This window comes from Thunnus thynnus, chromosome 10 (genome assembly GCF_963924715.1).
Source record: "Thunnus thynnus chromosome 10, fThuThy2.1, whole genome shotgun sequence".
Lineage (NCBI taxonomy): Eukaryota > Metazoa > Chordata > Actinopteri > Scombriformes > Scombridae > Thunnus > Thunnus thynnus.
In genome coordinates this window covers 2773144-2788328 of record NC_089526.1, presented here as the reverse complement: position 1 = coordinate 2788328, position 15185 = coordinate 2773144, and the positions used below count along the sequence as shown (strand labels likewise).

The following is a 15185-nucleotide window of genomic DNA, read 5'->3' as shown; positions in this document are numbered from 1 at the left end:
GTTAGAACCTAACGTGGTTAATAAGCAGGGATGCAAAAGATTTCTGAGATTGATACTTATGTTGGTTTACTTTTCTATGTACATCATGACAGTGGAAAATGCTTGTAATTCTGATTGGTTTATGAGCGTCTTTTAAAATCATATATAAGGAAACCTTAAATATACATCCTGTAACAGTTAAGCTACTTCTAAACTTCTAAATAAGTGTGCAAATTACAGTAAATTGTAAAAAAAAACAGCTGCTTACAGCCAATGTATACTTCATCACTCATCTTTGCACTATTTGTATTACTGTGTTCATCTATACTGGATATACATAGCATCTAATAACTCTACTCTGTCTAACTACTATTTTATTTATACTCTGGTTCCTTTATCTATAGTAAATTCCTTATGTAAAGCAGTTTCTCTGTTATTGTATATAATTACCTTTACCTGTGCTACTGTCCCGAGTCTCATCCCAAGCATTTCATTTTACAAATTACAAATTGAGTTGAACTTGAACTCGCAAATAACCACAGACACAATACTTAAGACTTCATGCTAACCTATCCATGAGTTACCGCAAATACACTTCAATTGTGATTAGCGATTTTAATGTGAACACAGATTCTGTTTTTGTCTTTAAATCTTATCAGGGCCATAGAAAAATTTGAGCTGTCCTGATATAGAAAACAGGCAGATCGGATGTCTCTTATTATTGTATATCAAGTCTATTTTTGCCACATAACAACAATTTCACCATTTCAAAAATGATCAATTCGGGGCTGCAGTCATGCAAAAAAATATGCAAAATGAGCTGAGGGTCAAGAAAATATTGAGAATCCCCTACTTAAGTGTTTTCACTGTTCAATTCTGTAGTGAGACATATCCCACAGTGCATCGTAAAGAAAGTACTGAGAAACAATGGTCACCAATAAAGAGAAAACTACCATCATATAACAACAGAATTCACCAAAAATTATAAAATATAAAAGGCAGCTGAATGGTGAATGTTTTCTATGATTTAGGTGACAGAGAACAGAAGAACGTACCCTCATAACTGTAGACGATGAAGTTGGTGTGTCCTGGCGAGTGGGGATGGTCGTTCCTGTCACCAATGATGACCGTCAGTGTACTGGTGGAGCTCATTGGAGGAGAGCCGCTGTCAATCATGAGGACTGGGAGGCGGTACTCCTTCTGCCGCTCGCGGTCGAAGGTCCGGAGAGCCGTGACGGCCGCGCTGCCATTCCGAAAGTCCGTCAAGTTGAAGTTGGTGGCGTCCGAGGTGAGCATGAGAAGCCGGATGGAGAACGGTCCGCCGTTGGTAGAGGTGTCGCGGTCCGTGGCGTGGAGCAGGAGGGAGGTGTCATTCATTCGCACCGCCTGTGGGGCTGGCGTGTTCTCCCAAATGACGGGCTTATAGGGGACCTCAAACTCTGGCCCGTTGTCGTTAATGTCCAGTACAGTTACCATGACGATGGCAGTGCCAGTCAGGGCGGGAGTCCCAGCGTCTGTGGCCAAGACCATGATCCTGTGCTGCGAGATCTTCTCCCTGTCCAGAGAATCGGCCACTACCACCCAACCGGACTGGTCCACCAGGAACTGACTGTAGGGGTCGGACTCTTTGGAAATACTGTAAGAAAAACGTCCATTTTGGCCCGAGTCTAGATCAGAGGCTGTAACCTGAGTAACGATAGTCCCCACAGGTACGTCTTCGGACATGGCCGGCGACTCATAGAACTGTGGGAAGAAGACGGGGGCGTGGTCATTGGCGTCCTCCACCTGAACTAGACAGTAGGCCAGGCTGAAGAAGTCAGCGTCCTCAGCCTTCAAGGTCAGATTGAAAGTCCTCTCATGGGGCTTCTCAAAGTCGACCTTCTTCTTTAGTTTGATCACGCCGCGTCGGTTCACCTTGTCTGTCTCCACAAAGAACTTCCTGTCTTCGTCACCCCCGACGATGCTAAAGGTCACCACAGCATTCACGTCCTGGTCGCCGTCTGTGGCAGAAACTACGAGAACCTCGCTGTTCACCTCCAGGTCCTCTGTTACCTGACAGACACACCAGATATTTATAGCATTATTAAAACTATGAGGATGTTTTAGAAGGTCAAACGTACGTTTTAGAGAGTTGAGGTGACTCACCTGAGTGGTGTAGACCCTCTGAGTGAAGACGGGTGGATGGTCATTGACATCTGAAACCATGATGGTGGCGGTCCCCGTCCCTGCCAAACCCCCTCCATCCCTGGCCTCCACCACCACCAGATACCGCTCCTCCACCTCCCGGTCCAGGGAGCGTAGAACCGTGTAGATGGTCCCCGTGGTGGCGTTGATGGAGAACAGATTGAGGTTAATCTCGTTGCGGACGTTCTTGATGATGCTGTAGGTCAGCATGGCGTTCTTGCCCTCGTTGGGGTCATCCAGGTCCATGGCACGCATCTCCATGACGGAGGTGTCAGCCGGGGAATTTTCAGGCACGTGGCCGACAAAACAGCCATCTACCTCCAGCGCCGGACACGGGAAGAAGGGCGCGTTGTCGTTGACGTCTCGGACCTCTAATAGCACATCAGCAAATCCTGTGAGTCCCGCCCCTCCTTCATCTGTGGCAAGGACGAGGAACCTCCAGGCCGGCCGCTCCTCGCGGTCCAGGCGTCGTTGGGCGTAAATTCTCCCGGTGCGTTCATTGATTGTGAACTCACCACCGGCACCCTGGCCGTGGAGGGAGTATCGAAGGGCGGTCTGGTCAGCTTCCTGGTCTGGATCTGTGGCTGAAACCTGCAAAGGTTAAAGAAGAAAAAATTATTTCTTTCGCTACATGAACCCTGTTCTGGTAGTTGTCTGTTAACTGTTCTCAGAGTCCAAATTAAAAATGAAAAAGCAACATTTTGTTTTGTTCCAGAAGATTTAAGACTTGCTCAGAGTCTATGTTTTAAAACTTTAATGTTCTTAAGTACTTTTCTATCCTTTAAATTTGTGTTTTACTGTCTTATTCTGTATTTCTTATTTCATGTCTTTTATTCATTTGATAAAACACTTTTTGACTGGGTGTTGTTTATAGATAAGTCTTTCCTATTCTCCATTTAAAGACTGAAAATAGGTACAAACTGTGCTTAAAATTATAACAGAACTGCAAGAAGTTGCATGTAATTGCTAAGTTGACAAAATTAAACATTTATTACAATCTGTACAGATTTCTTGACTCTAAAAACAACCAATATGTAAAACAATCACCATAAAACAGCAACACCACAGTTTCATGGTAATAAAGCCTTTTTCTTTATATGAGAAATGCAGTGAAACAAGGTCGTCGTCTGTCACATTTATTGAAGCAGGTTGACTTTTCACTTCTTCTTTAAAGGAAGTATCGCTTATGTTCTATTTCCACTGAAGTGTTTCTTATCAAACGGTTTTAATGCTTATTCATTATGTATAAATGTTAAACCCAGCGAATAGGACACGAGGCAGGGAGCTGATTGCAGCAGCTGCCCCCGCAAACAGGGACTCTGCAACACAGGAATAAACATTTCTCTGTTGCTTTGTCCTGTTTGCTTAATTAACCTGCCTTCCTGCTATCTCTCTGAACGAGGGGACAGGAGCGGCGGCGGCGACACAAGCTCTCACATCTGTCACTGCGACACACATTGCAATTAAAAGTTAATAGACACCAACAAAAGCAAGAAAAAAGTACACTTTTACCCTTTCTTCTCCTCTTTTCTCACCAGAGGGTTTGTTTACAGAAGCCTTTGAAGTTTCCTCCCCCCACCCCCCCCTCCCGCTGCTGCCACCTCCCCCCCTGTTGGCTCTTTGCATTTCCTGACAATGTGATACAGGTAGACAATATTGAAGATGAAGAGTCGCGGTGCCACAGAGGAGGCTGCTGCGCAGGTGAAGTCAAAAAATATTCATTTCAAATTGGATTTTCCCCTCCGTTCGCTATCTGCTGAATTGTATTAATACACGGGGCTGAAAGCGGCGTGCGTTCAGGGAGGGGCCCTGCCGCCACGCGCCGGAAAAACTATTGAGAGCGTTAGAGAGGAACCGAGTGCACATCAAATCAATTCCAGCAGGCGAGGGGAAGCAGGCCCGGGCTGAGGACTCGGTGACACATGCCTCTCTGGCAGGGATTACTTCCCTGCCCTCTCCGACGCGCTTCCAACTTTTTAATCTGATTTAGCTTGGCGGCACATGCATATTACTGTGAATTACCGGAGATAGGTGTGACGAAAGGCAGATGAAAGCCGCAGAAGAAGGAGGGCGACTCTGACTTTCTGAGGCAACTTTTCAGATGACGGGTGCTTCCTGTCAGGAGGTTTCGGGTATGTTGAACCTCTATCAGCTGATATTGTGTTAACACATGTGATGTGTTAGTATTCAGTCACTGGATCCTCGCTGAGATGTTGCTGGAGGCTAATTCCTCCTCCATGTTTGGAGCGTAACCAATACTATTAGATTTGTCTGCATTAAACCTGATACATTCTCACATATTGTTCATATAAACTTTGACATTTTCACAACAAGCTCCTTCACGGAGGAGGTGCGCTCTGAAGGTGTGACTTTCTCATGTTTACATTTTAAACAGTTTCATCTGGACTGAAGGAGATCTGATCAGCGTTTATAGTTAAACACATTTAGCTGAATGGTCACAAACATCTACTGTGCTATCAACACATCCATTCATCCATTTTCTCCTTCCTCTTTGCTGTGCAGGGTCACAGAGCGGCTACAACGTCCCAGCATGCACTGGGTGAAAGGTACAAGACATCATGGATACGCTGTCAGTTTATCTCTGTTCTTTTATTAAAATAGTTTTAAATTTTAGCCGGAATTAAAAACTAACGTTAAAAATAGTATCATTTTTCTTTAACTTGATGACCAAAACTATGAGAATTATAATAAACTGAAACAATCCTTAATGGTGAGCCTGTAAATCACTGAACTACGTGTCAGTTTAACGTCATGTTGAAAGTCACTGAGCGACGTTTTTGTGCTTTCTTGTTTCCTGCTGATCTTTTATTTTATAATTGTCAACTACACAATACGGGAGATGCTTCATGGTTATCACTACCTTTATTTGACAGCAGGAATAAATATTATAGTTTTGGCCTCTCTGAAGCAAGATGAACATTTTTAGTTGATGAAGTAATAAGTAAATTACCATTTGTTTTTTGAGACTTGTCAGTTTCAGCCAACAAAAATCGAATTTCAGTCTAGTTCTGTCATGTAATTTTAATTTTATGTCTTCTAAGACTACAGCTGTTGCTATCTTTGTTGTGTACAGTCTGGATCTGGATGAAAAAATATTCCATATGCTGCATGATAAAAAAGATTATTACGCCTGTTTCCATCTATGACCTAACCAAGAACCTGTAGTAGTAAGTTCCTATTTTATAGAGAATATCTATATTATATATACAGTATTGTACAGGTATCGTCTATAGACGTCACATAAACTGCACATGTGTTACAATAAAACTTGTACAGACTCTTTAACATGTGTCTCACTGACCTCCAGGATAAAAACAGGCAGCTCTGTGAGCTCCTCGGTCACGGCGGCGTGATACTCGGTCTGAGTGAAGACGGGCGCCTCATCGTTGCGGTTGACCACCTGAACCACCACCAGCGTCTCGTTCTCCCACTTCCCGTCGGAGGCGACCAGCCGGAGCTCGTAGCGCTGCTCCATCTCGTAGTCCAGCGGCTGAGCTACGAAGATGGTGCCCACCTCGGGCTCCACGTCGAAGGTGCCCATGGTGTTTCCTGCCGTGATCTGGTAGCGCAGCTTGGCGTTAGCGCCTGGGAGGGAGGAAGTGGAGAACGGGTTAGTATGTGCGGTTAGGATTGGTTTACACTTCCTACAGTGTTGGATTAAGTGATCCGACAGGCGAGCTGGATGTTGACACCTGGAGCTGAAAGCTGAAGAGGAAAGGGTAGGGTTAGGGTGTTAGGGTTAGGGGGTTAGGGTTAGGGTCATGATGTCAAGTAGTCGTTGCAATGCTCTATTTGCAGCTACAATCAATCATTTTCATAATAACAATGTCTGATCTATACAGTGTGTAATGTGTTTGGCTCATACTGATGAACCTACAGAGAATTATCAGTGACTCTGCAGCTCCTCTCGGCTTTACGGAGCTTTATAGTGAGTTTCAGCTCATTGTTTATCTGTCCAACTGCAACTTCACTGTTCTGGTTCACTCTCAGTGCTCTCATAGCGTCGCTTTCAAAGAAAAAGCCTTAAAAGCCGCTGTACACAACCTGCTCAGCACCAAACGGCAAACAGACACAGTTAGCTGTAGACTAGCTGGTGAACATAGTGGAGCATTTAACAGCTTAAGAGCCAGATATTTCCCTCAGGAGTTGGTAGAGAGTAAAAACAGAGCTAAAAGAGAGTGAATATTGGACTTACATTCACCAGGTGGACAGAAACACGACTCCACATGAATGATAATGTTGCTCCGTAACTGCTGGATGTGGAAATAAACAACTGTTTGCTAACAAGTTCTACATATCTGATTGTGAAAAGACACTTTTTGAGTGATATTTGAGTTGTTTTCCAAAAAACAAGTGTCTGATTGACAGTGGACACACACACACACACTCATTGATGGCCTATGTGGACAGCAGCAGCCGATATCAAATATTTGGTAGAAAACAGGCGTCTCTCTCACAGTGGGGCTCATTAGACGCTTCACTTTCCTCCCTCACCTCCTCTCTCTCTCTCTCTCTCTCTCTCTCGCTCTCTCTCTCTCTCTCTCTCACACACTCGCCGGGTTTACAAAATCACATTTCTCTTCACTCGATTTTCCTCGGCTTTCTCCTCGCCACCTGACTTCCTCCTCTCATTTCCTTTCACCTTGATCTTCTCTCTCTCTCTCTCTCTTCCTTCTCCCTCCTTGTCTGCCAATCTCCTCCTACCTCCCTCTCTCCTTTCCTCTACCCTTTATTCTCTCTGTTCTCCTTTTTCATCTCTCTCCTCTTGCTTTCTTGCCCTCTTGTCTCCTAAACTCCTCTTTCCTCTTATCCTCCTATCCTTCATTTCCTGTCCTCCTCTCTTTATCATCTCGATCTTCCTTTTCTCTCCTCTCCCTTTTGTCTTTCCTCCTCACCTGCTCCTTCTTAATACTGTATTAACTGCTTCTCTCGTCCTCTCTTAAACTCCTCTTTCTCTCCTCCTTTTCTTCTCTTTGCTCTTATTTCTTTTCTTCCTTTTCTCTTTCTTTTGCTTTTCCATCTTGTTGCTCTTTCCTCCTCTTCCCTCTCCTCCTTCATCCTTCCCTCTTTTTCTTCTTGCTTTCTAAGGCTTCTAAGTTTGTAAGAGATTTTTTAATATCGGTCTTGTTATCAGTACTTCTAGAAACCAGGAAGTGACATCAGCAGAGTGGAAAATATGGCTTTGGTGTAATGTTCAGCACAACTATGCTTGTCACTGTAATAATTTAGCAATTAAAACCAAAACAACTTGTTGAATAAAATGGTTGACTTGATGCCTTTTGAATGGGAGTCAGTTTGAGCAGCTAGCCAAGTCGTGTTAGTTGCTGTTTGCTTTCCAACCACCACTGGTATGTTTTAGTCGTAGCGCACGTTTTAGACCAACAGCAAACTTCGTTCTGTGTGTTTGAAGTCAGGAATATTATATATTATACAGTGTATGTTCTTCTATAGAGATTTTAGATTTGTGCGTTTGATATTATTGAGTTTATTTAATGACTTTGTTGTCATAAACATCTCTATTGCTGCTCTAGAAACAACATTTTGATATGTTAAACCCAACTCCTCTCCCTCTTTTCTGCCTTTTTTTGCTTATTTCCTGCCGAAGTGAAGAAATACTTTTACATACATGGACCTGGTACACACACACACACACACACACACACACACACACACACACACACACACACACACACTCACACACACACACAGATGCATGTTCAGAGCGAGATCTGTCTGGGTCCGGCCTGCTTTCTGTTTACAGGCACCAAGGAGACTTTAGGAGACAAACACCATCTGTGGAGACCTTCATTATGACACTAGAGAGAGTATGTGCATGTGTGTATGTGTGTGTGTGTGTGTTAGGAAAAGCTTAAGTGCACTGGTCCGTCACAGCCTCTGAGCACGATCCGTCGTGACACTCGCCGAGCAGCTGAGTGTGTGTGTGTAAATGTGTGTAAGGGGAGTAACTCCAGCGGTTTTTTGCCTCCGGCAGCCTCCCTAATGATCAGTAAGGCCATATGGTGTTGCCCTCTTACCACACACACACACACACACACCCACACACACACACACACACAGGGGGATAGGGCTGATTTAATTCGCAGCCTAGCAGGAGGCCTAAAATTGAGATTAAGGTCAGAGCTGTGCTCCTCGTGAGGTGGACCGGAGGGGAAAGTCGTCCCTGAGCACCGACTGCAGGTCGACACTCTGAAGGACTAAACTCATCACTGGAGGAAGTTTCACTGCAATATAAAACCGCATTAGAAAATATCTCATGTTGTGGCCTCATAGACGGCTTGCAAGAGATACTGCTGCTCTTTGAAATCCAGCCGATGTCACTTCCTAGAAATCCTGTGTGGCGATGTCTTCGGTCCAAAGAGACGAGAAACATGAAGCTCAATACATGTCAGACTGGAGGTTCTGCATTCTGCTACATAACAGCTGGAAGATGAACACAGCTAGCTGTTTAAAAATGTAAAACGAGCTTTTCTCTTGCTGTGAGGCTGCAGTGGAAATCCATACTGGTGTCACTGATGGCAGATTAAAGGATAGCTGAGGGTCTTTCAAGTCTGTCTTAATATAATATTGATGTGTCATTATGTACATTAAAGTGGATATTAGTCGCTGTTACAGTTCCTACTCTGCATACCGACCCTGAAGATATTCTGTATATCTGAACATCACTACGCTGTAAGAGATGAGTTCAGCTGAAGCTAATATGAGGCTTCAGCAGTCTGAGTTAACTAAATCCAGTCGATATAATCCAAAGTTACAGCCTGTTTATGTCAAATTTTCCTCTTTTTGCTTCTGAGGACTGAAGTTCCTCACTGATCTGTGGCGGAGGGAAACATTCTGTGTAAGTCTGTTGACGTTATCCAGCTTTTATTAATCAAGACGCTCAGAGGAAACTTTGAATGCACCTATAAGCTGGTTGACAACTACCAATAAAACCCAAAGAGGAAGAAGAAGAAGAACAGCTTTGACTCTGCTGTTGTGGAAATGGACATTATACTAAATTTACCGTGTCAGCTGTTGCAGGAGGCTGCAGGTAATTCCACAACCCTGAATGTGTTTTATGGCCATAAACAGACTGATATAATATCAGCTTTAATATGATAATTTACAGTAAGTAAACATGTTCTTCTTCTTCTTGTTCTCTTCTCTCTGCAGAATGATGGATGTGCAGAGTTTGTTTTCATCTGCTGGAAAGTTTCTTTGTGCTCACTGAAAATCAGATTTTTGGTTGTGTGTTGCTGGACTATGAGCAGGATTTGTGACATCACAACTAGTTTAGAAGCAAATCCTGGTCCAATATTCAACTTAAACATGTGTTAACTTGCAGCCTCCAGTGCACAAACACTGAAAACAGACTTTTCAATGAAATAGGAGACATCTGGTGTCCAGCAGTTAAACTTCTGAAATTAAATATATGTGAATATTTATAGATTCTGGATTTTCAATGAGGGAAAAACCACATGAGACCCACATTATTGTCCCATATAGAGTATCTTTATATGTCTTATTACATGTCTGCAGGGGATATTAAGATAAGATGGTGAACTGATAGTTTATCATATGATATTCTGCTGGTATGTTGGGATTCAAACCATCAACCTTCTGCTAATAGACCCAGTCAATCATCATCATCATCCTCACCATCATCATCGCTACTGTTCTGTATGATGTAAAGTGTATAATCTCACATGAGAAATCAAACACAGATCCCTCGTTATCACTTACTCACTAACTTCAGCCTTTAGTGTGTGTGTGTGTGTGTGTGTGTGTGTTTGTTTACTAAACCCCGAGGTGATACTAAACTGAAACACCAAACTCAGCGGAATAAAAAAAAAAAAGCCTCTTGATCTCATTACCAGACGCACTTAGTTCGGCAAATTTTCCACTCGGAGGACCAAACAGGATCCAGGAAACATGGCGGGTGACAAAAGCTGCTGCGCCTAATCAGCTTTAGAACGAGGAGGAGGCTGAGGAGTGGTAATCCAACCCCCACTACCCTCCCTCCCTCCCTCCCTCCCACACATACCCTTCTCCATCCCACCTTTGATTATTCCAGCAAACACCAAATCATACTGGAAAAAAGCAGGAAACGATGTGTGTGTATGTGAGTGTGTGTTTATCCTGTAATTGTGTTTGTCTGACCTCCAGTTTATATCTGAGCAGAAGTTCAGGGGTGCTTCAACACCTGTCAGCTTCAACAACAAACTATGGTCATAAATGTACAGCACAAACACAGACACAAACACACACATACACACAGTTGCAGCCAAGGTGACGCTGCCATCGCTGCCGCCCAGAGGATAAAACCTTCAGTTCAGTTTACAGCTCATCAAACCTCAGACTGGATTCTTTCACCTTCAGTCACCTTCAGACGAACAAACACCATGTAGGAACTGAACATGAGACACACATGCACGTCTGTTATCATTATCCAAACAAATTGTGTCTATTTCTATTAAAATTGTGGACTTGAAAACCATTTTTAAAGATATTCTACAGTGTTGTGAGTCCTTGGGAAGCAAAAATGATTCACAAATCTTTTGGACAAGAAGAGTTTTGAGTGTCACAGGACAGATGCTACTAGCTAACCGCCTCCTTTCTATAATGCAGGATGAATACAGAAGAAAATCCCGTTACCATGTGTGACTACACTAATAAGTTAAGGACAGGAGTTTTCTAAAAAAAAAAGATCTAATATCAGCGTTTAACAAACATTGTTTCTTAAAATTCCTAGACATTTACGGGCTAAACGTCTCGGCTTGACAGAAGAGACGAGTCCATGAGTGAGTGGAGGTGTGGCAGCGAGTTCAGACATGTTTATAATATACATGTATATATATATATGTATATGTATATATATAAATATATGTATGTAACAGCAGGACAGAGAGGAGCCAACGCTACATATGAATCTTTACACAACACAGATTACAACTAGAAACATGAACAATGACTTTAGAAGAAAGCGTCAGAGAGTTCTATGGATGTGGACAAAACAAAGTAGGATGATGTCAGTAACAACGCTTGTAGGTTTTTCAGAGAGGTCGTTTTTTTTCTGTGCTCACAAAGTAATCTTTGTTAAAATTACAAAAGATTTCTCAGAAACAAAGTTGAAACTATTCAAACTTTTGGCCACAAAATAAACTGATAGCATCATTAAATCATGGAGGAGTCTCCTGCGTTACTATGGTGATGAAGATTGAGGAGATTAAGTCTGTAATGGAGTCATGATACACGAAAGGCTGAATGGAGAAAAACTGCTGTGAATAAATGCAAAACACTCACATAAACACGTTAAACGCCACACAAATCTCTCTCTAGCAGTGCTGACTCAGCAGGGATCAGGTCTTGTGTTTTAGCTAATCTCAATCACACCCCCGCCTACCTGCATGTTAGGAAGGTTTTAAGGGGGTTTGAGCTAAGACGACTAGTTCTCCATCTCCTTCTCTGGACCCCCCAGTGGTTTGGGGGTCGAGGGTATGTTTGTTAATTACCACAGAGAGTCCCTGACGAGGAGCAAACTGGGGATAAAGCGTCGCCGTTTGGGAGGGAATCATCAGCAATTTGCTGTCTTAGCATTTCTTAATCCCGTGTTCAGCGTCTTCCTGAGCCTCACAGGGATCCGTCTGCAGGGGAATAAAACCTACATCTCGACATTTCCAAGAACAACTGCACATTAGAAAAACAAAAAAGATAAAAACAGCTACAGCAAGAGAGAGAGAGGGAGAGACTTAACTAGTTAGAGCATTAAAATGCAAAAGCAAAGCAGATTTTTTTCAGCTTGGTGTTCAGATTCAGAGACTTTATGTCCTGCAGTTTGGTGACATGTTTTGTCACTTTTTACATTTTATATTCTAAATTAATGATCTAATGAAGACAACTGCAGACTGATTCATCAATAAAGAGAATAATCTTTGCAGTTGCAGCTGTCGTGACTTGTATTTATACACAGAAATTTCAAACAGCATCATTGATCATCATCACTATAATTTAATTAGTTTTATGAAGACTTTTAAAAAAATCATTTATCTTTTTTTTTATGTAACAGGGACGGCGCTCATTAACCAACAGGAAAAAAATGACTGTAAATGAGCCTGAAAGGCAAATTTCCATCTGTTGTTCCCAGCCAGATGTTAAAAAAGCAACTTAAAATTAGAATAATACTCAAGGGAGAGCTACCCAATCTGTGACAGATGAACCTACTTATTAATAATAATAAGTTAAGTTGTTTTCTCTTGTTTCAAGAATGTCTGATCGTCTGACTGACTCATTGTTACTTCTCAGACATGAGATGTACTTGGTGAGTGCAATGTTATTTTGTATTATTGGTGATGGACAAAACAAACAAAATAAGACCCAAGATTGTGTTGAGAAATCCTTCAACTTTGTTCAGGAAGTGTTCATTCAGTCCATGTTGCAGTAAAATATGATCTGACTGCTGCTGCTGATGCTTTTCGCATCAGCTTCAAGCAAGAATCTCTCATATGAACAGATCCATGTTCATCAGTACTTCACAAGGGGAGAAAAACATTTATGTCTAAATAAATATGATACCAAAATCAACCAAATTATATGACTGAAACAATCTTAATGCAAAATGAATATTCTGTTCATCATCATCATGGCTGCCAGTTTCCTGATGTGCTGATGTTTATGTCAGTAGTAAACAGCTGGTTCAGGGTGTTTCTGTCCAGCATCATGACGCCTCTCATATTAGTCACAGAGCGCTTTGCTTTACAAAGATCTAACTTCACGTCACAGCGTTTCCTCTTTATTTCTGTCACAGCTGCTAATTGACACTGATAAATGTGTCTGCTGGTTTCTGACAGCAGCAACCTCAAACTCTTCTTCTACGGAGTGGAACAGGTCGCCTTATATGGACATTTTAGGGATGTTGATGATGCTGATGAACAGGTGATGTTCATCAGGCTGAAACCAGAGATTTACAACAAGTTTGTGAGAGTTTGTTGGAACATTCGTATGAACAAACCTCACAGAAAAAAGGAGAAGAAAATGTTCTTGCATGTGTTCCATGTCATTAACATAAATTATATCACATATTGGAACCTTATCCTGGCTTTATAAGTCATATGATGTGTTTATGTGTCATTATTAGTTATGGTTGTTTTCAGCCAGTTAATCAAGCTTCAAGGTTATAATGGAAAAATGGACTAAACAAGGCAGTTCAAAGCTGTTCTGGGACATTTCGAAGCCTTATTCTGTGTTTTCTGGTGCAAAATTTCTTTTTTCTTTTACCATTGTCTGTTTATTTTGGTTTTTCATTAAAAATGATTAATTTCTTCAGGTGAGTTTTGTGTTTTTTCTAAAACTATTACCTGATTTCTTAAATTTTACAGTATAGTACAACTTATTTGGTGACTTCACTGCATAGCAGAGCTTGTGCTGATTGTGGGGATATAAAAGACTTGATGATACCACAAGAAATCACTTCAATAATGGCAAAAAAAAAGCAAATGATGACATGTATGAACAACGGTCTATAGTAGGAGTCACACAATCACATCTTTTCCTCTCTCCGTCCACCAGTCGAGTTTTGGCAGAAACTTGTTTTTTTTGTCCCGTATCTTGTTAGTGAAGCTCTCAGTAAGTTTGTTCGGGTGCTGAACTGTTTCTTGCTTCTATTTTTAACAAATACAGTAAACGTCTTGAACCTAAAATCTGATCAAACTGTGAGAGAAAAGTTTGGAGAAACCAGACCATGGGAGACGAGTGACGGGAAGTTTGGGGATCTCCTGAGGGAATCAGAATGAATCTGGAATATTAATATCTGAAGCGGAGCGGGAACGTGTCAGACTGTATGAGCCTGGATCCCAGTCAACAAGAGAGAGAAAAAAAAGAAGGTTAAAGATTAAAAAAAGAAAATAAATAATCAGACGTCACTCTTCACTCACGCTCCGAGTAAAAGAAAACCCCCAAAGGCTTCGAGACGACGCCAACAGCAAATTCAGAGCCGTCATTAAGAGAGAGAGAGAGAGAGAGAGAGAGAGAGAGAGAGAGAGAGAGAGAGAGAGAGAGAGAAGCTTGTCTTGTTGTTTCTGATTTTTTTTCTGTTTTTGCCTCCTGCTACTTATTGGTTTAGAGCAGAGGAGGAAGAGGAATGAGGGACAAACACAAACAAAGAGACAAACATCAAAACTGTCGACCTCAAGGGAGCAGCAGCACTCGCTAACGAGCTGTGACAGCAAAAGAGGAGAGGAGAGGAGAGAGGAGAGGAAGAGGAGAAGAAGAAAGAAGAGGGGGGAGGAGGGGAGAGAAAGAGCAAGGAGAGAAGAGGAAGAGAGGAGGAGAAGAAGAGAGGAGGAGAGAGGAGGAGAGAGGAGAGGAGAGGAGAGGAAGAGTAGAGGAGAGGAGAGGAGGGGAGAGGAGAGCAGAGGAGAAGGGGAAGAGAGAGGAGAGGAGAGGAGAGAGGAAGAGGAGAGAGGAGAGGAGAGGAAGAGAGAGGAGGAGGGGAGAGGAGAGGAAAGGAGAGGAAGAGAGAGGAGAGGAAAGGAGAAGAAGAAAGAAGAGAGGGGAGGAGGGGAGAGAAAGAGCAAGGAGAGAAGAGGAAGAGAGGAGGAGAAGAAGAGAGGAGGAGAGAGGAGAGAGGAGAGGAGAGGAGAGGAGAGGAAGAGAGAGGAGAGTAGCGGAGAGGAGAGGAAAGGAGAAGAAGAAAGAAGAGAGGGGAGGAGGGGAGAGAAAGAGCAAGGAGAAAAGAGGAGGAGAGTGGAGGGGAGAGGAGGAGGAAGAAGAATGGGGAGAAAAGTAAAAAGAGAATAACACAAGAGAAAAGGAACAAATGAAGGAATAAAAACATTGAATCAACTTTCTTAACTTTTGTCAATATTTAGCAGCAACGATTGTTTTCATTCAAGTAATCTGACAACTGTTTTCTTGATTGATCAATTAATCATTTAATAATTTAGTCGATGAAATGCCAAAATAAACTGTTCTCTGAGGCCACAGTGACGTCTGATGAACGTTTCCTG

The 15185-nt window shown here is 42.4% G+C and overlaps 1 protein-coding gene across 1 annotated transcript in view; it reads right to left on the bottom strand.

Annotated features, from left to right (window-relative positions):
• The window catches only part of si:dkey-22o22.2 (neural-cadherin), a 156992-nt gene that overhangs the window by 27887 nt on the left and 113920 nt on the right, over positions 1-15185 (bottom strand). The window contains exons 17-19 of the mRNA XM_067600397.1: positions 5486-5769; positions 2125-2754; positions 1035-2031 (exon numbers count right to left, since the gene is read on the bottom strand). Of these exons, the coding sequence (XP_067456498.1) occupies positions 1035-2031; positions 2125-2754; positions 5486-5769 (1911 nt within the window). The remainder of the gene's footprint in view (positions 1-1034; positions 2032-2124; positions 2755-5485; positions 5770-15185) is intronic.